The sequence below is a fragment of the Camelus dromedarius genome, chromosome 9 (assembly GCF_036321535.1).
Source record: "Camelus dromedarius isolate mCamDro1 chromosome 9, mCamDro1.pat, whole genome shotgun sequence".
Classification (NCBI taxonomy): domain Eukaryota; kingdom Metazoa; phylum Chordata; class Mammalia; order Artiodactyla; family Camelidae; genus Camelus; species Camelus dromedarius.
In genome coordinates this window covers 67,209,741-67,235,158 of record NC_087444.1, presented here as the reverse complement: position 1 = coordinate 67,235,158, position 25,418 = coordinate 67,209,741, and the positions used below count along the sequence as shown (strand labels likewise).

General features: G+C 35.1%; 1 protein-coding gene across 7 annotated transcripts in view; it reads left to right on the top strand.

Annotated features, from left to right (window-relative positions):
- LOC105096935 (zinc finger protein 420) overlaps nucleotides 1-25,418 on the top strand; it is a 101,870-nt gene that overhangs the window by 46,181 nt on the left and 30,271 nt on the right. The window contains exons 1-6 of one of the 7 annotated variants that reach the window (XM_064489592.1): nucleotides 209-312; nucleotides 1,080-1,134; nucleotides 5,168-5,237; nucleotides 8,766-8,892; nucleotides 9,169-9,267; nucleotides 12,759-15,862. In XM_064489592.1, the coding sequence (XP_064345662.1) occupies nucleotides 5,229-5,237; nucleotides 8,766-8,892; nucleotides 9,169-9,267; nucleotides 12,759-14,482 (1,959 nt within the window). In that variant the 5' untranslated portion in view covers nucleotides 209-312; nucleotides 1,080-1,134; nucleotides 5,168-5,228 and the 3' untranslated portion in view covers nucleotides 14,483-15,862. Of the gene's footprint in view, nucleotides 531-1,079; nucleotides 1,135-3,437; nucleotides 5,238-8,765; nucleotides 8,893-9,168; nucleotides 9,276-12,758; nucleotides 15,863-25,418 lie in introns of those variants that run through there. The other 6 variants (XM_031456834.2, XM_031456833.2, XM_031456842.2 and 3 more) reach the window with 6 other exon arrangements.

Here is a 25,418-nt window from a genome sequence, read left to right as displayed (position 1 = left end):
GGCTGAGAGATCCAGCATCACCTAGGCTACACTACACGTCCCAGAAGTCCCCGCGACGGAAATCAGCTTCCGGCTAGACCGCGAGCGAGGGCGCCGCAGGGCACGGCCGGGACGGCGGCCCGGCGGAGTGATTCGCCGCAGTCGGCGGACTTGCCGCAGTCGGCGGACTTGCCGCAGGTCTCGGCTGGTACCTCCGAGAGATTACAGTGCCGAGGAGGGCTCAAGGGGCTCAAATTGCCGTCTCTCTCCGGTCTTTTGGTCCTGGACTACAATTTCCAGAAGCCTGCGGGTGTAACGTCACTTCCCCTCGAGGTTGTTAGCCCTGCTATGCTGGAACGAGTTGAGCGGCACAGCGGCGGAGGGATCGCGGATTGTTGATTGTTAGGTGATTGTTAGGTGGACTGCCGGTGGACTGCCGGTGGACTGCCGGTGGACTGCCGGGGAAGCTGAGGGTGAGGCGCTGTCTGAGCCCCGGCTCGGAGACCGGCCGTGTCTGGCGCCTCAGCCTTAGCACGCGCGCATGTGTGTGTGTAAGTGATGTCCCTGTGAGGCGGCACGATTTTGTGTGTGACCACTTGGGAGAGTGATCATTGTGAGAACGGTTGTGTGAAGCTGCGCGAACGGCCAGGTGAAGAAACTTGTCAGCAAGTCGCAGACGTGATCTCAGAATGGGAATTTTAGGGTTGAAAATGGCCTCAAGTTAGGGGGTTTGAAATGAGAGGCAGAAAACCCCCCGAGGTAATGAGATTCCAATCTCTCCCCTCAGGAACCCACCTGGGGTTGTTCTCGTGGGAGGAGAGCATCATTGCGCCAGTCGGCGGAGTGTCTACTAACCGGGGTGGGGTCGAGGGGGAGGAGGGTAGATGTTTGTTTATAACGGATATATCTGGGTTCAAAGAAAGGCTTGAAGTCTCGATTCTTTAACTCTTTTTATTTTGAAACACATGTTATTTTTTTTATTTATTTTTAAATGGAGGTACTGAATTGAACCTAGGACTTTGCACATGCTAAGCATAAACTCTACCCCTGAGCTATGTCCTCCCCTCAAGAGTCTAACTCTACCAACTTCTTTTACGCAGGTGACCAGAGAACAGGGGAAGAGTAGCTGTTGGACAACTGAGAGCTTTATCCAGGGTGAGTTGTTATTCCCTTTTTTTGTCTCTGAAGTACTTTCTGTTTTTTCAGGATTTATGTTTCTGCATCTTGAAAATCCATAGCTAGGGTCCTTTAGTGATCTGGTTCTTGGACCTTCATATTCCGCAGAATAATGAGGGGCTAGAGGAATGGACTCAAAGGAGCTGTTCCACTCCATTTCTCTCCTCTTAACCTGAGGTACACATATGCATCTGCCAGGTATTTTAATTCCACCTGTATACCTACTCTTTTTCTAAGGTTTTTGAAGTAATAGCATAAATCCCACTGAGTGAAATTTGAAGCCTTGATTTTATTTTAATATTTTCTTCTCAATTTTATTTTTAAAATGATGATACTCTAAGTATTTAAAAGGTTCAAAAGACTATTTGGCGAATTCTCCCTCCCAGCCCTGCCCCTAGTCATGTAGTTTTCCAACTTCAGAGGCAACCTGTGTGAATAGTTTCTTGAGTACTTCCAGGGGAATTCTGTACATGTATTAGTACATGAAGGGCTTATTCTTTTTTTTATAGCTGAACTGTATTCCATACTTTTATAATTTTAAAAACTGACCCTCACTAATTAACTTTCAGATGACTATCAGTCTCTTCCTATTATAAACAGTGGTGGGATAAATATCCCTGTATAGATGCTCATTTCATGAGTTTATCAGTAGGATGAATACTACTTTCTGGGCCAACTTAAGTGTGGACTTTAAATTTTAATAGTTCTTGCTATATTGCCCCTCAGAGAGGCTGTATTATCACTTTTCTAATCAATATTTTCAGATTTTGTGTTTCATTCAAGGTACTCTGCTAGCTGTTGGAAAGCTTTAGAAAATTACTAATATGTTATTGTAGAGGTTTTCAGAATATGGGGTTGTTACCTTAGTTTTATGTATGTGGTAAAATCAATTCACTGAGCCATGCCCAGCATTTTCTTTAACTTTTTTTAATGAAAAATTCAAACGTACACAACAATAGAGAAAATAGTAATGAACCTCTATGTTCCACCCTTTGCTCAGCTTCATAATGGTTGACTCATAGCCAGTTTTGTTTAATCTAGACTTCTGTCCACCCCAGCATTATTTTAATGTAAATGCCAGAAGTTATATCATTTCATCCATAAATATTTCAATGTGTATGTAAATGATGAGTCTTTAAAAAAGCTTAATACCATTATTCTCCCTCAAAATAAATGGTACTTCTTTATTAGATTTCCAGTAGTGTTTAGACTTTCTCTCAGGGAAAATAACTTTTCTTAATTTTAAGGTTTCTTTGAATCTGGGTCCAAGTAAGACCCATGTATTGTGATTGGTTCATAATTCTCTTAATGAAGTCTTTTTAAAAATTGATAGTTTCTAATTTTCATTCTTTCTGTCTCTCTTTCCTTGCAATATATTTGTTGAAGAAACTGGGTGATTAGTTCTGTATAATTTCCCACAGTCTGTTATCATTAACATATTTTTCTATATTTCCTGTAGATTAAGAGGCAGGTTCAGGTTCTGGTTCTGATTCCTCCCTTTCTTCCTTTTTTTTCTTTTCCTGGCAAAATGACTTCATTCATGGTAATGAATACTTCCATCAAGAGACACATAATGCCTGCTTATCTCTTTGGGGGATGTTGTTATTTCATTAGGGATTGCTAAATATTCTTAACTTTTTAATTCTATGTTAATTCCTTAACTGGAATGCTTCTATAAAGTTAAAATTCCCTTTATCAACTGATTGCTTATCCTGAGGTACAGATTGTTCATGGAGGCAGGACAGATTCTTCCTCTTACCAGTTTTCAGAATGAGGAAAATAATGAATAGTGAAATAATGGTTTGTGAATTCTTCTCAGAGGAGGTTGTCATCAATATAATGTCATACCTGTGCTCCTGGAAGAAGATGGATGCAGTTAAGATCTTGCCTGTGAAGATTATGTAAAATGGCAAGGCTACTGAGGTTTCATGGGTTAGTATATTGTGTTTGATCTTGATAAGAGAAGTGTTTAGAATGGAGGTTTAGCAAACTTCCTGTGAAGAGGAATTGAGAGTTTTTAGCCATGACATCAAATATTGGGTCAAGATAGCACTTGTGAAATATTTTATCACAAGCTCATACTTCATGCCACACACAAAAATTTATTCAAAATACACCATCAACTTAAATGTAAGAGTACAAGTAACCAAAGGGGGGAAAATACATAAATTGGACTTCCTCAAAATTAAAAATGTTTGAGGTTCAAAGGACACCACCAAGAAAGTAAAAATACAGCTGATAAAATGGGACCCAAAATTTGAAGATCACATGTTCAAGAAGGGAATTGTATTTTAGAATATTTGAGGAATTATTACAACTCAACAATAAAAAGACAAATAACCAGATTTTTTAAATGAGCAAAGACTTGGAATACATATTTATCAAAAAGATATGCAGATGGCCAGTACGCACATAAAGATGTTCAGCATCATTGGGGAAATGGAGATCAAAATCAAAATGACACACCACTTCAAACCCACTAGGATGAATTTAATCCAGAAGATGACAAGGATGTGGAAAAAGTGGAACTTTGATATATCTATGGTGAAATTGTAAGACGATGCAGCTGCTTTGAAAAACAGTTTGGCAGTTCCTCAAAATGGTAAACATAGAGTTAACATACGACCCAGCCATTCCATTCCCAGGTATATATATCTAAGAGAAATGAAACATACCTCCACACAAAACCATGTACGTAAATGTTCTTAGTAGCATTATTCATAGTAACAATATGTGGAAACAATGCAAATGTCCATGAACTGATGAATGGGAAAAAGGTGGTATATCCATACAATGAAACATTATTTAGCAATGTAAAGGAGTAAGTACTGACCCATGCTGCAACATATGTGAGCCTTGAAACGTTATGCGGTATGAGAGAAGCCCATCACAAAAAACCACATACTGTATAATTCCATTTATATGAAGTGACTAGAAGCATATTTGTAGATACAGAAAGTAAATAGCAGTTGCTGGGATCTGGGTGAACAAGATTGTAAAGTGATTGCTAATGGTTGTGGGGTTTTGGTTTTTGAGTAATGAGAATATTCTAAAATCAGGTGACGGTAATGTTTGTACATCTCCGTGAATATAATAAAAGCCACTCAGTTGTACTGTTAAAAGGATAAATTTATGGAATGTGAGTTATATGTCAATGAAGCTGTTATGAAAAGAAACAGATAAAAGGAAGATTTTATAGCTGGTAGGGGCAGAGAGTGGTTAAATTCACAGACCTGTTTGCTGGTCAAGTAAGTGTTTATGTGTATAAAGAATCTAGCACATAGTATGTGCTCTATGGAATTATTTGTTGTACAGACACTCTCAAGTCATCCTTAGCCTTACATTTAGAGGCAGAATGATGTTACACAGGATAACAAGGGCATATTGCCTCCAGAGTTCCTGAATTCACCTGAGGCCGTGATTTGATGAAACAGGCTGTTTTCTGTTAAAGGTTGCTTTGGATTTATTCCTTGGTTACTTGATGAGTCTAGTGTGACTTCACGTGGCCTGGATGAAGCCTACACTATGGACTCTAAATGCCTTTTGCTCCTGGAATGTGAGAATGAGCCAGGGAGGCACCCTGAGGTATTTAGTGTGTTGGGCCTGGGGAAAAAAGGCAGATCTTAGTTGTAGGAAGTGTTTGTTCCAGGATTTGGCTTACAAGAGCACTTCCAAGGGCCCCATCAATGTCCTTGAAGCTGGTACGACTTGAATATGTTTTGGATCAGGGTCCCCTCATCTGTAAAAGCTGAACCACTCAGGACAGGTCGGAGAAACCCTAACATCATAGGAATTGGGTACTGCTTTAGCATAAATTAATTCTGTATCTGTTTTTGGAGATTGGAGAAGGGATGTGATTGTCTAGATTTCTTCAAATCTCAGTATATATATTGTGCCATGGAAGGGACCACGTGCCATGAAAAGAGAAGGAAATATTTATCTTACCTTAAGTCATTTAGAACCAGGCCTGCTCTCATGGTTTCCTTTTTCTTTCCTGACTTTATGTTATCAGGACTCTGCATTTCTACACAAGAAGAAGCCAGAGGAGGACTAATAAATTGCCATTCTAAACCATGCCCCATGTGAGTTGATATTTCTTCTTTCCTTCATCAAATAGCCATTGTTTTCTAGGATATGAATGTTCAATATTCTTTTCTCCAGACTTTCTGCCTCTTTAAGCCTCATCCATGTGGGCTTTCCTGCTCACTCTCATTCTAGTGAATTTTAGTGAATGAGGATGAGCCGCAAACCTTCCTCAACTGTCCCTCTCTTCTCTAACCATATTTAAGAATCCATTCTGCACATCAGGAAATGTATTGAGGAAAGAGTAGAACCTCTCCTGTCAGAATGTAGTTTGATGAGATGGGACTGCATATGCAAAATTTGATCTTTTTCATTGACCTCTGTTTTCTAATTGATGAAGTTAGAAACTTTATCTCAGAATGTGATGAGATCTTTGGTTTGTGAGGCTTTTAAGATTGGAAATGTGCCAACTAAAATCTGGAACAAGACAAGGCTGCCCACTATCACCATACCTATTCAACGCAGTCTTGGAAGTCCTAGCCATAGCAATCAGGCAAGAGAGAGAAATAAAAGGGATCCAAATCAGAAAAGAAGAGGGAAAAGTGTCACTATATGCAGATAACATGATACTATATATAGAAAATCCTAAAAGGTCCACACAAAAACTACTAGAAATAATCAAAGAATTCAGCAAGGTAGCAGGTTACAAGATTAACTTTCAAAAATCAGTTGCATTTCTTTACACTAACGATGAATCAACAGAAAAAGAAAGTAAAGAAATAATCCCCTTTAAAATAGCACCCAAAGTAATAAAATACCTAGGAGTAAATCTAACCAAGGAGGTGAAAGACTTATACATGGAAAACTATAAAACACTGATTAAGGAAATTAAAGAAGACTTTAAAAAATGGAAAGATATCCCATGCTCCTGGATTGGAAGAATCAATATTGTTAAAGTGGCCATACTGCCCAAGGCAATCTAAAGATTTAATGCAATCCCTATCAAATTACCCAGGACGTATTTCACAGAACTAGAACAAATCATAATAAAATTTATATGGAACCATAAAAGACCTAGAATTGCCAAAGCATTACTGAAGAAAAAGAAAGAGGCTGGAGGAATAACTCGCCCAGACTTCAGACAATACTGTAGAGCTACAGTACTCAAAACAGCGTGGTATTGGTACAAAAACAGACATGGACCAATGGAACAGAATAGAGAGCCCAGAAATGAACCCACAAACTTCTGGTCAACTAAACTTAGACAAAGGAAGCAAGAATACATAATGGAATAAAGATAGTCTCTTCAGCAAATGGTGTTGGGAAAACTGGACAGCAGCATGTAAATCAGCGAAGCTAGAACACTCCCTTACACCATACACTAAAATAAACTCAAAATGGATCAAAGACTTGAACATAAGACAAGATACAATAAACCTCCCAGGAGAAAAGATGGGCAAAACATTATCTGACATACATCTCAAAACTGTTCTCCTAGGGCAGTCTACCCAAGCAATAGAAATAAAAGCAAGAATAAACCAGTGGGACCTAATGAAACTTACAAGCTTCTGCACAGCAAAGGAAACCATAAGTAAAACAAAACGACAACCTATGGAATGGGAGAACATTTTTGCAAGTGAAACCAACAAAGGCTTGATCTCCAGAATATATAAGCAGCTCCTATGACTTAATAAGAAAAAAAAAAAAAAAACAATCTCATCCAAAAATGGGCAGAAGACCTAAACAAGCAATTCTCCAAGGAAGAAATTCAAATGATCAATAGGCACATGAAAAAATGCTCAGTATCACTAATTATCAGAGAAATGCAGATCAAAACTACAATGAGGTATCACCTCACACCAGTCAGAATGGCCGTCATTCAAATGTCCACAAATGACAAATGCTGGAGAGGCTGTGGAGAAAAGGGAACCCTCCTATACTGCTGGTGGGAAGGCAGTTTGGTGCAGCCACAGTGGAAAACAGTATGGAGATTCCTTAAAAGACTAGGAATAGACTTACCATATGACCCAGTCATCCTGCTTCTGGGCATATATCCAGAAGGAACCCTACTTTAAAAAGACACCTGCACCCCAGTGTTCACAGCAGCACTATTTACAATAGCCAAGACATGGAAACAGCCTAAATGTCCATCAACAGACGACTGGATAAAGAAGAGGTGGTATATTTATACAATGGAATACTATTCAGCCATAAAAACTGACAACATAACGCCATTTGCAGCAACATGTATGTCCCTGGAGAATGCCATTCTAAGTAAGCGAGAAAGAGAAAGAAAAATACCATATGAGATCGCTCATATGTGGAATCTTAAAAAAAAAAACAAAAACACAAATGCAAAACAGAAACAGACTCATAGACATAGAATACAAACTTGTGGTTGCCAAGGGGTAGGGGGTGGCAAGCGATAGACTGGGAGTTCAAAATTTATAGATACTGACAGGCATATGTAGAATAGTTAAACAAGATTATACGGTATAGCACAGGGAAATAGATACAAGATCTTGTGGTAGCTCACAGCGAAAAAAAAATGTGACAATGAATATATGTGTGTTCATGTATTACTGAAAAATTGCACTCTACACTGGAATTTGACACAACATTGTAAAATGACTATAACTCAATAAAAAATGTTTAAAAAACAGATGGGAAATGTGATCAAAGGCAGGATTGAGAACAGAGAGCTCATGTCATAGAATACCTCAGAGGTAAATACCAGTGACAAAGTCCATTTTGAGCAGTACGTTATGTGTACTACTCAGGGGCCACATCTGTGTTAGTGTAGCTCATTCACTGGCTTTCTGTTGCTCAGAAGAAGCAAAAAATGTACAGTGAGCAATTATGAATGGTAACATGATCAAGAGGATTAGATGGTTGAGAATTTTAGAAACAGCGATGAAGGACGTAAGAGAAGGAGTATAAACTAAATACCATAAAATAAGAAAATGATTACAATCAAAATGGAATATTTTGTAGCTTATAAAAATGATGTCTGTGAAAGGATTTGTCAGGACAAGGAAGAATATTATTGCTAACTTATTCTGAGACTTGAGTTGGAAATAAATCCTTAAATTATATGTAACTCTTTTTTTCTAAGATAAACATTTTAAAAGACATTTGGAATGTGCCCATCAGGTTTGTTTTTTTTTCTCTTTTCTCCCTCCTTTCCTCTTTCCATCCTCCCCTACTTCTTCCCTCTCTTCTTTTCTTTTTGTTGTTTTCAATTCTTCAAAGGGGAAAAGGGAGGAAGGAACTTGCAATTTATTTGAGGATTTGCATGTGTTATGTGCTTGCTCACAGTATTTCATTTAATCAGAGAACTCCACTTACCTGGCTTTTGTTTATTTCCATAGCTGTTCCCAAGAGGCTGTGTTAGAGTAGTAGGAATGTTTAGGAACTATTTAGGTGCTCTGCATTTATCTCACTTCCTTTCCATTACCTACCCACATTGCAAGCTTCCAGCTTCAACATATTTCCTCAGTGTTTTGGCACCTTCATATGCTTTTGTCCTTATTTCTTCTAAAAAACATTTATTTATTTTACCATTAATACTGGGTTTGTCATTTCAGAGGTTGGTGTTATTCAAGGATGTGGCCATAGACTTCTCTCGGGAAGAGTGGGAGTGCCTAGACTTGGAACAGAAAGATTTGTACAGAGACGTGATGTTGGAGAACTACAACAACTTGGTCTCACTGGGTAAGTCTATCTTCTCCCAGTAACTCAACTTCAGTCTTTGTGAAATTTGGAAAAGTTTTCAAGTGCCTAGATGAATTTCAGACCTCTAGTCCCAAGTACATTTTTTGTGCCTTACAGACTTTAAAATGGACAGCTCCATTGGGCACCTTTATGTTCTCTATTCTTCAGATATCCATCCTCTGAATCTTTCTGTAACTGACTGACTCGATGGACAATGGACTCAATTTTAATTATGAACAAGCAGAGTATAACCATATCTATTTCCATTCTTATAAGCAGGAATTTCCATTTCTAAGCCAGATGTGCTTTCCTTACTGGAGCAAGGGAAAGAACCTTGGAAGGTTGTGCAGGATGAGACAAGAGGTCAGAGTCCTGGTAAGTAATACATGATCAGGCAAAGGGAGGCCGTTGTGGGTAAGAGTCAAATTGCTTAGAAAGTTGGTCACATCTTTGAGTTATTAACTTGGAAGTTCTCAAAGACCCAACTAAGGCCTTTTACTCCAAAGCCTGTGGAGTAAAAGCCTGAGCCCTGGAAGGCAAAACTATTTTAGCTCAGTCACCAAAGGAAACCCTTTCTTTGCTCCATTTACCACTTCCCTGATTTTCTTTCATTTTCACCTATATTTTCAAAAAGAGACTAGCTCTCCTTCTTTTCTGATGATAACCACTTTACCATTTTATATTTTTATCCATTGGAATCTGTATAAAAGTCTTTATCCAACAAATATTTTAAAAATACACTCTGTGTTCTAAGTATTGAAAATATAGCAGTGAACAAGAAAAATTCCCCATCCCCATGAATCTTTCATAACAGGAAAGAGAGTAACAAATAAAAATACATAAAGATTGGTGAGTGTTAATAAAACAAAACAAGAAGCATAGAGAATCATGAAATAATGGGGCAAGTGTTCTTATAGAGAGGATGGTTAAAGATGGCTCTCTAAGGTGCTCACATTTGAGAGGAGACATGAATAAAGTGCTGGAGTAAGCCATACAAAGTCTAGCAGAAGAGCAGTTTAAGGCAGAGGGACTAGCAATTCCAAAGGAACTGAGGTAGGAATAAATTTGATGCTTTTGAGGATCAGCAGATAAATAAGTGTGGCTAGGGTCAGTGAGGGAGAACAGAAATAGAAGGAAGTAATATATCAGTATAAATTCATCAGTTCTAACAAATGTACTGTACCAGTGCAAGATATTAAGAATTAACAATAAAGGAAGCTGAGGTAGGGATGAGGAAAGAGGGCATGTAGAACTCCATGGACTTGGTTCAGTTTTTCTGTAAACCTAAAACTACTCTAAGAAATAAAGTCTCAATTAAAAAACAAAAGATAAACTGTAGCAAGAGTTGATACCAATACTTCCAATTCAGATTCTGAACTACAGGCTTTTCATTTAACCCCTTTTAAGATCTCACAGCCACATCCATTTTCTCCCATGCCAGGAATCTCAGTTATCATGGACACTAAGAATGATGCATTTGGAATATCACATAATTTCTTATTTTATCCTGTGTGTACACAGAAACCTCTAAGATCACATTATCACTAACAATATGATTACTCAAAACAGTATGAGATCATTGTTTTGTCAGTTTTTCATTCCCCCTGTAGGGTATATCTCACAGTCAAATTATGCTTGAAAGTGGTTTGATGTAATTTCCTTATATGTTTATGCCACCAGTTGTAAATACTGGTTCTTTTTTAAAATTAATTTTAAGCTATGCTTTCTTGTAATTTAGTTTTGTTTTATAATTATATATTTATATACCAGCAAAGTCAAATCTACAAAACAGATTCAAAGAAATGTGATTTCTATCCCGGGCTCTTCCATATGTTCCTTCCCCACCCTGTAACTATGAGATTTATTCCTTCCCCTTTTTTAAATAAAAGCAAATGTGTATTATATATTTATACTTTCTCTACCTCTTCTCCTTCCTAAGATAAAAAGAGCATAACTATACATATTTTTGTTGACATTTCTTTTATAGTTAACAATGTATTTTAAATAACACTCTATATTAATATAAAGAGATACTCCTTTTTAACTGCTACATAGTACTCCATGATGTGGATATGCCATGAATTAACCTCAACCAGCCACCTATCAATGGCCAGTTGAGTTATTTTTAATCTTTTTCTGTAACAAATTATACTTCAATGAAAACTTTGTGCATCAGAATTTTTGAAATTTTGCTAGTGCAATTTTGGGCTAGGTTTCACATAAGTGGAGTTGTAATATGCGTATGTATAAAAGTGTGCTAGATATCACCACATTCCCTTTCACAGCATTTGTATCATTCATATTCTTACTAGCAATGTATAAGAGTACCAACTTACTTACAGCTTTACTACCAGAATTTGCTGTTACATTTGGCAATTTGGTATTCTAAGAGGTGAGAAATAACATCTCAGTATAGTTTTCTTATTAAAAAAAAAACTATTGAAATATAATTCACGTATCATATAATTCATTCATTTATAGTAGACAGTTTGATGGCTTTTAATATATTCATGGTCTTATAAACCCATCACTACAGTCAATTTTAGAACACTGTCATCACCCCGACAAGAAACCCACCATCAAGTAATAATCATTTCCCATGTTCCTCTAACCCCCAGCCCTACACAGCTACTAATCTTTCTGTCTCTATGTATTGCTCATTCTGGACATTTCATATAAATAGAATTATACAGTATATGGTCTTTTGTGATTGGTTTCATTCTAGCGTGTTTTCAAAGTTTATTCATGCTGGAGCATATATTAGTATATCTTTTATTTTTATTGCCAAATAATATCCCATTATGTGGATATACCACATTTTATTTATCTAGTTAATGAACATTTGAGTTGTTTCCACTTTTTGTTTAATATAAATAATGCTGTTATGAACATTGTATACAAGTTTATAAATGGACATATGTTTTCAATTCTTTTAGGTATGTATCTAATGAGTGAGATTTCTGGGTTATGTGGTAACTCTGTTGGACTCTTGGGTATACTCTCTTGGGTCTACAACTTGGAGTGAAATTGCTAGGTAATATGGCAACTCTATGTTAACTTTTTGAGAAACTGCAAAACTGTTTTTTGAAGCAGCTGTTCCATTTTACATTCCCATCAGCAATGTATGAGGATTCGAATTTCTCCTTATCCTCACCTCTGTGTAGTTTTAATTTGCATTTGTCTTATGAGCAAAGTTGAGTTTATTTTCATATGGTTAAAAGCCATTTACACTACTTTTCTATCAACTATCCATTTCTTTAGTCCATTTTTACAGTGTTGTTAATCTTTTTTTTCTAGACCGTTTTTAGAAACTATTTACAAATTAGGGATATTGCACTTTTGTGATATAAGTTGCAAATTTTTTCTCCTAGTTTGTCATTTTACTTTGCTTAATGTGTTTTTGACATGCTAACTTTTCTTTACTGTAATGTGGTCATTTTTATCAGTTATGATGAGAAAAGTTTTCCCCATTCCTAGGTATAGAAGTCACCTGTTTTTTTATTCTAGTTATTTGTATGTTTTCATTTCTGTACATAAGGACATCTGATCCATTTGGAATTTATCCTGTATGGTCTAAGGAATTAATGCAATTTTATCTTTTTTCTGTATATTTATCCTTATGTTTATCACTTTAATTTATTAAAAAGAGTCCATCTTTTCCCTGTTGATTTTAGCTACTACCTTTATTGTATGCTAAATTTGCACTTAAAATTGTCTACTTTTGGATTTTTTTTTTTCTGTTCCATTGGTTCCATTGACATCTTATGACAGTGTTACTCAGTTTGAGTCCACCATTTCTACCTTAGAAGTTTCATTTTTCCAGGAATATGAAAATAACATTTGTTTACTTTCTTGTTTTCTTATAGACTGGGAGTCCAGGTGTGAAACCAAGAAGCTATCTTCAAAAAGAGAAATTTATGAACTAGAAGCATCTCAGTGGGAGATAATAGAACAATTTACAGGCCATAAGTGTGACTGCAGAAGTTTTCAAGATGATAGGGAATGCAGAGACCAGTTTGAAAGCCAATCAGGAAATAAAGAGGGACTTTTTGGGCAACTAGCAATCTATGAAGAAATGCCTAATTTTAGTCAGACCACATCCCTTACATTACAACAGAGAATTCATTCTACTGGGAAATGGTATGAATGTAAAGCATGCAGAAAATATTTTGTCCAAGGCTTTCAACAGGCTGAACATCAGAAGACTCATTCTGGTGAAAAATTCTTTGAGTGTAAAGAATGTGGAAAGGCCTTTGTTCAGGGCTCACAGCTCACTTACCATCCGAGAATTCATGTTGCTAAGAAATCCTATGAATGTAAGGAATGTGGAAAAGCCTTTATTTGTGCTTCGCAACTTACTTATCATCAGAGAATTCATACCGGAGAGAAACCTTATGAATGTAGAGAATGTGGGAAGGCCTTCATTCGTAGCTCTCATCTTACTCAGCATCAAAGAATTCATACTGGTGAAAGACCCTATGAATGTGAGGAGTGTGGGAAGGCCTTTTTTCGTGGCTCACAACTAACTTACCATCAGAGAGTTCATACTGCAGAGAAACCCTATCAATGTAAGGAATGTGGAAAGGCCTTTATTCGTGGCTCTCAACTTACTGAACATCAGAGAATTCATACTGGTGAGAAACCCTATCAGTGTAAGAAATGTGGGAAGGCGTTTAGTTATGGTTCACAGCTTACTCTACATCATAGACTTCATACTGGTGAAAAACCCTATAAATGTAAAGTTTGTGACATGTCCTTTATTCGTGGCTCACAACTTACTGAACATCAGAGGATCCATATAGGTAAGAAACCACATGAATGTAAGCAGTGTGGAAAGGACTTTAACTATGGTTCACAGCTTATTCGACATCAGAGGATCCATACTGGTGAGAAACCCTATGAATGTCAGGAATGTAGGAAATCATTTATTCGTGGCTCACAACTTACTGAACATCAAAAAATTCACACTGGTGAAAAACCCTTTGAATGTAAGGAATGTGGGAAAGCCTTTATTCGTGGCTCACATCTTACTCAGCATCAGAGAATTCATACTGGTGAAAAACCCTATGAATGTAAAGAGTGTGGGAAGGCATTTATATATGGTTCGCAACTGTCTCAACATCAAAGAATTCATACAGGTGAGAATCCCTATGAATGTAAGAAGTGTGGGATGATCTTTATTTGTGCCTCACAACTTAATCTACATCATATTTTTCACACTGGTAGGAAACCATATGAATGTAAGGAATGTGGTAAAACTTTTATTCGTGGCTCACAGCTAACTTATCATCAGAGAGTTCATACTGGTGAGAAGCCTTATGAGTGTAATGAATGTGGGAAGGCCTTTATTCGTGGTTCACATCTTACTCAGCATCAGAGAATTCATACTGGTGAGAAACCATACAAATGTAATGAATGTGAGAAGGCCTTTAATCGTGGATCACAACTTACTCAACATCAGAGAATTCATTCTGGTGAGAAGCCTTTTAAATGTAATGAATGTGGTAAGGACTTTAGACGTCATTCACACCTTACTCAACATCAGAAGCTTCATAATGGAGAAAAACTGAATGAAAAAATTAATTTATAGATCCTTTACCTATTTGCCCTTGAATTCAGCTTTGGAATATTAGAAAATTCAGATTATGAATGTGGGGATCCTTTTTAACTTTCACTGATGAGTAACTCACCTTCAGAGAATTCACAGTAAAGAAAGGCTAGGTTAATATAAATGCCAAATTGCTTTCCATCATATTTCTTGTTTTAATTGAAGTATAGTTGATTTACAATGTTGTGTTAATTTCTGGTGTACAGCATAGTGGTTCATATATATATATATGTGTGTATATATATATACACATACATACACACACACATACATACATATACCTTTTCATATTCTCCATCATACTTCAATCCTTGTTAGACATTAGTGAATTCATATGAGAGCTCAACCCTAAAATGTAGGGTTCTCTTGTTTAGCATTGTTCTCTTGTTCAGCATCATCTGAGCTCTACTGTTTACTACATGGATGCTCCTTTGGGAAGTTTACTTAACCCCTGTTTTAGTTTCATAAAACAATGTCATATGTTTCATAGTGATCTGCAATTTAAAGAAGTAAATACATATAAAGCCTTGTGTACTACATAGTTTATGCTTAATAAAAGTTATTATTGTAAACATTAATTTTATTTAGCATCTTAATTGTTCACAATTCAAATAAGAAGGAAACTTTACAAATACAGTACCTAAGGTAAATCTTTCATCACTTCTACTAAGCATCAGATAAATCATTTTGGAACAAAATATTTTAATATAATTCATGTGAGGTTATACCTTGTTCTGAATCAAAATTCTTACTGAAAGGAAACCCTAAGGAAAAAAATAAGTGTTTTGCCATTACAAATAAAGCTGCTTGTGGACATTTTTGTGTAAGTGTTTAGTGAACATAAGTTTCAATTTCTTTGGTACAAATGTTTGAGACAGTAGTTTCTGGATTATATAGTAAATGAGTGTTTCTCTTATAAGAAATGGATAAATCATTTTCCAAAGTGGCTTTTCCATTTTACATTCCCACCAGGAACGTGAGTGACCCAGTTTCTCTGCATCTCTATCAGCGTTTGGTTTTGTCACCACTTTTTATCATAGCCATTCTGATAGATGTATAGTCAAATCTCTGTGGTTTTAATTTCCATTTCCCTAGGGGGTACTGATGAACACTTTATTGTGTGCTTATTTGCTGTCTCTATATCCGATGTGGTGAAATGACTGTGCCTTTTACTCCTTCATTTTTTAGTTGTGTTTTTTTTTTTTAACTGTTGGATTTTGAGAGACTGCTTTCTTTATTCTAGATGATCCTATTCCTTTGTTGGATATGGGGTTTGCACAGTTTTTTTCCCCAGTGCATAGCTTAGCTTTTCATCCTTTTAGCAGAGCCTTTTGAAGAGCAAAAGTTTATAATTTTGATAAAGTCTAGCTTATTAATATTTCTTTTTATGGATCTTGCTTTTGGTATCAAATCTAAGGACTCCTTGTTTACCTCCAGATTCCAAAGATCCTCTCCTGTGTTTTTGCCTAAAGTTTTCATGGTTGTATGTTTTACATTTAAGTCTGATCCATTTTGAGTTAATTTTTGCATACGTTATTATAAGCTTTAGCTTCATGTTACTGTTTGTTTTGGTTTATGGGTCCAGTTGCTCCAGTACCATTTGTTGAAAAGGCTTTCTTCCTCCACTGAATTGCTTTTGTGCCTTTATCAAAAATCCACCGGACATATTTGTGTATGTCTCTTTCTGGATTTTCTGTTCTCTTCCATTGACCTATGTGTCTATCCCTCCACCAGTACTACCCTGTCTTGCTTACTGTTTTAATAGAATTTTAATTTGGGGATAATTGACATCTTTACTATCTAAGTCTTCCAATCCATGAACTTGATTATACATCCATTTTTAGGTCTTTATGGTGAGTTTAACTGTGTTCCACAAAATGTTTAAGTCCTAACTCTCAATACCTGTGAAGGTGGCCTTATTTGGAAACAGAGACTTTGCAAATGTAATCAAGTTGAGGTCATATTGGATTAGAGCAGGCACTACTCTAATGACTGGTATCCTTATAAGAAGAGGAAAATATGGACACAGACACACAGGGAAGACCATGTGGTCTTCGCAGAGTCAGAGGCAAGGTTGAAGTGATGCATCTGCAAGCCAAGGAACACCAAGGGTTACCAGCAGCCACTAGAAACTGGGTTGGGCAAGAAAGGATCATCCCCTAGAGCCTTTAGAGAAAGCATGTGGCTGCCAATACCTTGATTTTAGACTTCTAACCCCCAGGACTTGAGAAAATAAGAGTTTAGTTGTTTTAAACCAAGTTTGGGATAGTTTGTTATGGCAGCACTAGGAAACTAATGCAGTCTTCTTTGATTTCTTTTATTAGGATTTGTAATTTTTGGCATACAGATCTGATACATGATTTCTAAGTGTATAACTTAATTTTCTTTGGAAAAGTTGTAAATGGTATTTTGTTTTTGTTTTTACATAATCAGTAGTATACACAAATTATATATGTACATATACATATATATAAACCAGTATATAAATTATATAATTAATGAGTTCTACAACAAAGTCATAGATTATAATATCAGTATAATTTGTATACTGATTCTGAATAACTTGTGTGTTGATCTTGTAATCTATGACCTGTTGCAAAACTTACTAATTAGTTCTGGAAGATTTTTTTTTTAGTAAATTCCTTGGGATTTCATACCTAGACGATCATGTCAGCTGTAAACAAGGACAGTATTGTTTCTTCTTTTCTAGTCTCTGTGTCTTTTCTTTTGCTTGCTTTATTATGATGACTGTATCTTCTAGTGCTTGTTGAGTAACAGTGGTGAGAGCATCCTTGCCTTGTTTCTAATCTTAGGAGGGAAACATTCAATCTTTCACTATTAAGTATGATGTCAGCTAAAAGTTTTGTGTAGATGCTTGTTTTTAAATTGAAGGAGTTCTCTATTCCTAACTTCCTGAAAGATTTTTTTTAAAAAATCATGAATAGATGTTGGATTTTATCAAATACTTTTTCTGCAGCAATTGAAATTTTTCAGGCAGTTGATCATAGGATTTTTCTTCTTCAACCTGTTGATATGGTGGTTTACATTGATTTTTTTTTCTATATCAAACCTGTCTTGTATACTTGTAATAAATCTCACTTACTTAGATTGTATAATTTCCTTGTTAGATTTGATTTGCTAACATTTTGAGGATTTTTATGTCTAAAATTATGAGAGATGTTCTTTTTTTTCCCAGTCTGTCTCATTTTGGGATCAGTGTAATACTGGCCTCATAAAATGAGTTGGACAGCGTTCCTTCTGTTTTTTGGAAGAAGTTTTATAAAATTTGTGTTCATTCTTCTAGTGTTTGTGAAATGTTGCCAGTGTAGCCATTTGGGCCTGAGGATTTCTTTTTGGGGAGCTTTACAATATAAATTCAGTTTTTTAAAATATTTATTTGCTATTTGGGATATCTATTTTGTCTTATGTGAGATTTGGTACTTTGTGTTTTTTGAGAAATTTAGACCAGTTAGTAGTAAACTTGAAATTTTTCAACTCCTGCCCTAATAAAATTTTTGAAGTTCGTTCTTTGAGGATAGTAGCATAGCCCTAACATCAAAATCAAACAGGAGCAGATAATAGATAATAGCTTTAAATGATAATAGATATAAATAAGAAAAATGTAAATAATATCTAACAGACAAAAGGATACAAAGGAATACCACTTAACCAGAATATCTACGACTTAATCTTTTCTAGATTAATTACAATTTCAGAGCTTAGAAATAGTATTTCCAAGAGATAATTATGACCAAAAAAAGACTCGATGCAGCCTCAAGTCATTTTCATTCTCTTAGAGTGTGGTTTTGGAATATGATGTTTTTTCAGACTTTTTTGAGAGTGGCCCAAATGAAGAAATACATTTTACATCACTCCAATTTGTACACAATTTAAATTAAAATTTCATGCAATACTATTACTTGGAGAGGTTCATTGAAAACACTTTGGCTGAATGCTTAATAGCCATGTCTAAAAATTAATATTTGGCTTAAGACAAATGTACCAAAAAAAAAAAAACCAACTTCTGGTATACAAAAATAAGTCTGAAAAATACTTTTTCTTTTATGAAAAATGTTAAATAATTTCAGAGATTTTTTTCCATCATGAAATTTTAACCTTTTTTTTCTCAAGGTGGGAACAATTTTTCTCTCTCTTTTTTTTTTTGAGATATAATTGACAAACTTTTTAGTTTCAGGTGTACAACATGATATTCAATATTTATGTATGTTTTTAAATGATCACCACAATAAGTCTATTTAACATCTCTCACCATACATAGTTACAGTATATTTTTCCTTTTGATAAAAACTTTTAAAGATATACTTGGCAATTTTCAAATATGCAAATACAGTATTATTAACTATAGTTGCCATGCTGTGTACTACATCCCCATGACTTACTACTTTATAATTTATATATATATAATTTATAATAAGAGTTTTGTACATTTTGACACCCTTCACCCATTTCACCCACCCCTGCTTCTACCTCTAGCAACCTCCCATCTAATCTTTGTTACCTATATTCTTTGTTATCTATGATTTTGGTGAGTTTTTTTTGTTTGTTTGTTTGTTTTAGATTCCACGTATAACTGAGAGCATATGGTACTTGTCCCTGACTTATTTCACTTAGTATTGTGAAGAATTGTATTTGATTTTTAGTTTTTCAAACTATCAGTGCTAGTATCCCAACAGTTCTATAAAAATTGGAATTATTCAGTCTGTTAAATTGTCTTTTTGTTATTTGAATTATAAATTCATTGGCTCCAAAATGATAGGAAGTTTTTAAAGTTATCTAGCCAAGACACACTCCCTTAATATTTTTATTAACTATTATCAGCCTTATTATTTAACAGATTTTAAATTATCAACGTATATAATTCAAATACACTGTGATTTGCCAATGAGTTCAAAGTTTAGTTATTGCGCACCAAAAATTAGAGACTCATAATTCATACATGTTTTGCAAGATTGCTTTGCTGTCACTACCACCCTCCATTGAGAAAAAGCCTATTTTCTCAGGTTGTAATTCATTATATCATGAATAAACCTATCACTACTGGGTGGATTGCATAATTGCCACATATGCAAAATGTTTTTACAATAATGTAAGAGTGATTTACCATGTGCTACCTTAAAACTGCTTGCTTTTAATTGCTTGATGTGGGGAAATATCTGTGTGTTAATAATTGAATTTCAGTAATAATATAGTAACCTGAAATTTCCCATAGTATATTTCATGTAATGCTAGAAGTCAGATGGTATTGGAAAAAAAAAGATTCTGTGGCCAAATAAGCCTGTAAATCACTGCATATTTCACATCAATTCTTGGATCAATAAGTTCATTTTATTTCATCAGGGCTGTAATAAATATTGCAGTAAAGCTTTTTTTTTTTTACTTTAACCTATCATGTGTCAAACTATTTGACCAAGGATCCCTCCTTATAATGCCTTAATATCTTTTGCATGTGAACTATTTTTGTAAATGCTGCTATAGCTCAAAGGGATAATCCCAGAGGTGGAAATTCTAAACATTATAGCTGGTGGCCAACTAAGTTTAGGGGAGAACAAGGTGCTGTCTCTGTACATCAATCACATTTTTTTCTATGTTGAGGACCTTTGTTGTCCTAAAGAAAGAAAATCTTTTAATCATCTTCCTTCACAGTCCTTCTCATGTCATCTTAGTTCAACATGAGATTTTTTTTTTAAGCCAAATTTCTGGAATTTTAAGGGCATGATAACACAATAGACAGCTTTATCACTGGAATATTTAGTCCAGAAATTAAGTTTTCAAAATTGGAGATTCTCCTCTAAGGTAAAATGTACAAGAAACAGAAGAATAAAGATGGTCAAATGGGCCATTATTTCATTACTTTGTTCTCTACTTCTAACAGTTTATTTTCATAAGAAATGTTGGAAATTAAACTTATTTTTATTACACATTTTTGCATATTTGAATTGCCCTTATGAAATCACATAATGCATCCCCTCTCCACAAGAAATTATAGTAACTACACAAAAAGGGAAAAAAATCTGACATTCTAAACTAACATGTTAAAAGCTAGTCAATACCTTTCCATAGGTTTCTTTATGCTTAAATATACACTTTTGTAGGTGGTTGTTTATGGGTATTTATATATTTAAACAAGATCAGCGTATGGACATCAGTCTGCCACTTTTCCTGTGTAATACACCACGGACATCTTTCTAGGTGCATATAGATCAAACTTACTCATTTTCATACTGGTAGCTGCAGATACTACATGTGTAGAAGTATCACACATTCAAATTGTGCCTCTATTGGAGAACATTCATGGTATTTCCAGTTCTTTGCTATTTCAAACAATTGTCATTAAACATCTTTATACACAAATACTTGCATGTGTGTGTGTGTGTTTATTTCCGTAAGATAGATTCTTTTACATCAGATTTGTAAATCAAAGAGTATGTATTCTTATTGTAATAGCTAATTACTGATTATTTTCCAGATATAGTACATTGTCTTGTTAGCAGTGTGTTGAGTTGCACATTTCTCCACAGTCTAAATAACACTTGGTGCTCTTTGTCAGCCTTTCTGATGAAAAATTATGTCATTGCTTTAATTTGAAGTCTTTTAAATATTAGGTAGATTGTTTTCATTTGCTTACTGGGCCATCTAAATTTTCTGTAAATTACCTATTGATAAATTTTGCCCTGTTTCTTTTATATTATTTTTCTCTTTCACTAATCTGTGGAAGTTTTTGTGTGTTTATGGTTACAGTCTCTTATCATATGGGTTACAAAAATAATTTCTCACCATCTTTTTTGTATTTTTAATACAGCCTTTGTTATAGATCTCATTTTTATAGATCAGATATGCCTAGATAGAATGTTTCTTTCACTCTAAGATTATTCATATTTTCCTAAATATTCTAATATTTCTGTATTTTGAAGTTTTTATTAGCTAAAAACTTTATTAGCTATTTTATTGGCTATTTCCTCCCAGTTTTTTATTCTGAAGTTTTCTAAAACCACAGAAAAGTTAAAAAAAAAAAACAGTAAAATGAACACCCATCACATCCTAGACTTACAAGTGGTTAACATCCTGCCACATTTTTTCCTTTATTAACACTATATTTTGCTCATAAATACATTAACATGCATCATCTAAAAACAAGCAGATTGTCTTAACATCAAGACTATGCATGTTAGAAAATTAAAAATAAGTACATAATTTCCAGAATTATCTCAAAACTGGTTTATAAAATGTTTTTCCAATCTGATCTGATCAAGGTTTTCATCTTTTCATCTTTTTTGAGAATAGTCACCGCCACCTTTTTTTCTTTTTTGACACTACCATTTTAGAATCTTAGGTTTAGTAGAATATCTCATTTTCAGGATTTTTCTGTTTCCTCATTATTAAATGTAGGAGAAACAGTTTTGGCAAGAAAACCACATGGCGATGTGTATTGGTTATTTCAGCAGGAGATGCGCTGTACATAATAGGAAGCATTAAATGTGTCATTATGTAAATAAATACAATAATTTGTCCTAGTGTTGGTGTTGCTGTTTGATTGCTAAGGTGGTGACTACCAGAGTCTTTCTATTATAAATATAATTTTCAACGTTTTAATAAGTAATTTGTGGGATGGGTAAGCTTTTTTTGAACAGTTCAAAAAATATAACAAAACAATCATGTACCATGTAAAATTAATACATTAAAATGATATGATGTTTGCTTCGTATTTTTATAGTAAAGATGTAAAACGTTAATGTCAAGGACCCACTGTTTCTCAAACTTTTAACCCTCCTATCCCTTAGGCAACCACTGTCACAGATTTAGTGTGTATAATTCCAGCTCATATACAGGCATCTTACCTGTAAATGTGTTGCATGGCTTTTTTTCAGAATTTTAATATTTGTCTTTTTATTAAGAAAAGAAGTTTCTCTCTTTTTTTCTTCTCTCTCCACACCTATTTATTTTATAAGGTTTTTTTATTCTTATTTTTCATTGAAGTGTAGTCAATTTACATTGTTAGTTTCAGGTGTACAGCAATGTGATTCAGTTATACATATATATATATATTTATTTATTTATTTATTTATTTATTTATTTATTTATTTATTTATTTATATTTCAGTTCTTTTCCATTACAGTTCATTATAAGAAATTAAATATAGTTCCCTGTGCTATAGAGTAGGTCCTTGTTGTTTATCTGTTTTATATATAGTAATGTGTATCTGTTAATCCCAAACTCCTAATCTATCCCTTTCTCCTCTTTCTCCCTGGTAAATATGGCTAATTTTTAAATAGCAGGAGCCTGTATTTCAATACTTAGCACTATCTAGCTTGTCTCCAAACTCCAGTTTCCTCAGTGCAAGTAGAACACTATTAAATATCCATAAAATACTGGGGGAGGGTATAGCTCAGGGATAGTGTGTATGCTTAGCACGCATGAGGCCCTGGGTACCCAGTACCTCCATCCCTATTACCTCCATCTAAATAAATAAACCTAATTACCTCCCCCAAAAAAGTTTAAAAAAAAAGTATAATTCACTGAGAGCTTCTGATTAACATAAAGCACTTAAAATTATATAATTTTTGGGTGGAGCCAAGATGGTGGTGTAGAGAGACTCACAGCTCGCTCTCTCCCACAAGTACACCAAGAATTACATCTGCAAATGCACTGAATCGCACAGAACACCTACTGAACTCTGGCACAGTGTCTCTCATTTCGAAATAGAGGAGTATTCTCACAAAATCCGATAAACAAGTTTATACTGTATAGCACAGGGAACTATATTCGATATTTTGTAGTAGCTTACAGTGAAAATATGAAAACGAATATATGTATATTCACGTATGACTGAAGCATTGTGCTGTGCACCAGAAACTGACACACTGTAAACTGACTATACTTCAATTTTTTAAAAAGTCACCAAAAAAATTGTATAATTATTTAACAAAAGAAACTCAGAGAAAATTGTTTTCCTTTTCTAATGCTCGGGGACATCTGTAATTAAACTAGACGTAGAAATACGTTTTTAAAAAATACTCTCTAAAACAAGTTTGGTCATGCCCCCAGGCATCTAACAGAAGTGAACTGGTATCCATAAACGGCCAAATTCTCAGAGAAATTATAGTGATAACGCACAACATGTTTCAACGATGTCTAAGTGGGAGGTTCAAGGGGGGAAGTTAACTGGGATGTGAGCATAGTACCCGCCACATCTCACCCATACTTGGTTCAGTTTAAAGTTGTTACAAAGTGCAGGAATCAAGATTCATTATTGAGGGGTTTTTATTCAGATGGTGAATTTTGGTTTAAGAAATTTTGTAAATTCTTAAATGGATATTTTGATAATTTAAGTTCAAATAATGAGAGGTGTGTGTACCAATAAACATGCTATTTTGCATAATTTTAAATTTTATATAATGTTATCTTTCCATAAATTTTTTATTCATTTTTTGAGACATTCACAGGCTGAAATATACAGATAAGCTTCATTTATTTTTATGTGTGCACTAGCATTTCATTATATGAATATATCACAGTTTGTCTATTTTCCCTTCTGTTAAAGTTTTTAGTTTATAGCAGAATTTGTTAGGGCTAGTTTAAGTAGAAAGGGATTTATTAAAGGATCGTTGGTAGTTTTTAGAATCTCAGGGGTGGGAGTGGGGGCAAATGACCAAGGACAGTGAAACCAAAAGAAATGTTGAACACTCCTTTAGATTGGTGGAAAAATCTCTGCCACTGTTACTGCCTCTGCCACTCAGTCCCTGTGATTCTAAAAATTGGGTACTAGTACTAGAGTCATCACCAGGGCTGCAGTCAATGAGAACCAGACTTTTGCCACCATGTAGATAGAAGATCTAATCTTAAATGTGACTCACAGTGCACACTTGGTCTCTAAATTTCCAGCAGTGAAATCTGCTTGGTCAAAATGAGATCATGTATGGAAGTGTTGCTATGGAGATTCTGGAGGGTATAATAGGTTTCCTTTATGGAATGTCATACTATGTGCCAAAGAATATTCCTTAGGACATTTCTACTTAACCCTTTATATATAAAGTCAGAAAATGTTATTTTCCCCATTTTAGATGAGGAAAGTGAGGCACAAGGAGGTAAAATAACACGGCTAAGTTTCCACAGCTACATAGGCATAACCATGGTTCAAACCGAAGTACTTATTAAAAGGACTGTAGGATGTAAAATGATGTAGGGCAGGAGTCTCTCTATTTTCTTAATGCAGCACAACACTGCTGGTGACACTGTGCATGTGAGGTGGTGTCCTGCTGGATCTGAGATAATAGTTTTTACTGCTCATCTTGGCTCAAGTCTATACACTTAACCACTTTTATGTACTGCCTCTTTACTGTATGTGGGTGATCATTAGGTTGAATCTTTGGCAACTATTTTTATGCTCTGGTTTCACTTTGATTTATTCATTGAATTATGGAGGTTGGTTCTTCCATGCAGTGAAAATCTAGGAAGCCACTTTTGGTCACTCTTAGGTAATCCAGTATAAAGATACTTTAAACTCTGAGGCTTCTCTTTAATGATATGTCATCTGTTGCAGGTGAGACATACCCTCAGGGAAGAAGAGTGATAGAAATAATTTCTGTGTTTACCATGGTAGCACTTTTACTCATCATTCAGCTTGCTGTCTAGTTTCTGACCTCTACAACATTGGAGCTCAAATAAGAAAAAGGAAAGGGTAGAGGTAATTTTTTACTTGATTGCTACTGTTGTGTTTCAACATTGTTATTCTCTGCACTTGGCCACCTAATGGAACGCTCTTATGGGTTCTTTGGAGAACATCCAGCAATTGTGAACCTGCAGTTACTTTGACTCAGACAAACGTGTTTCCATTTCAGCAGGTCATTTACACCTTCCTCCACCCTTAGGGATTTAGCAATACTTGTAGATTCTCTATGC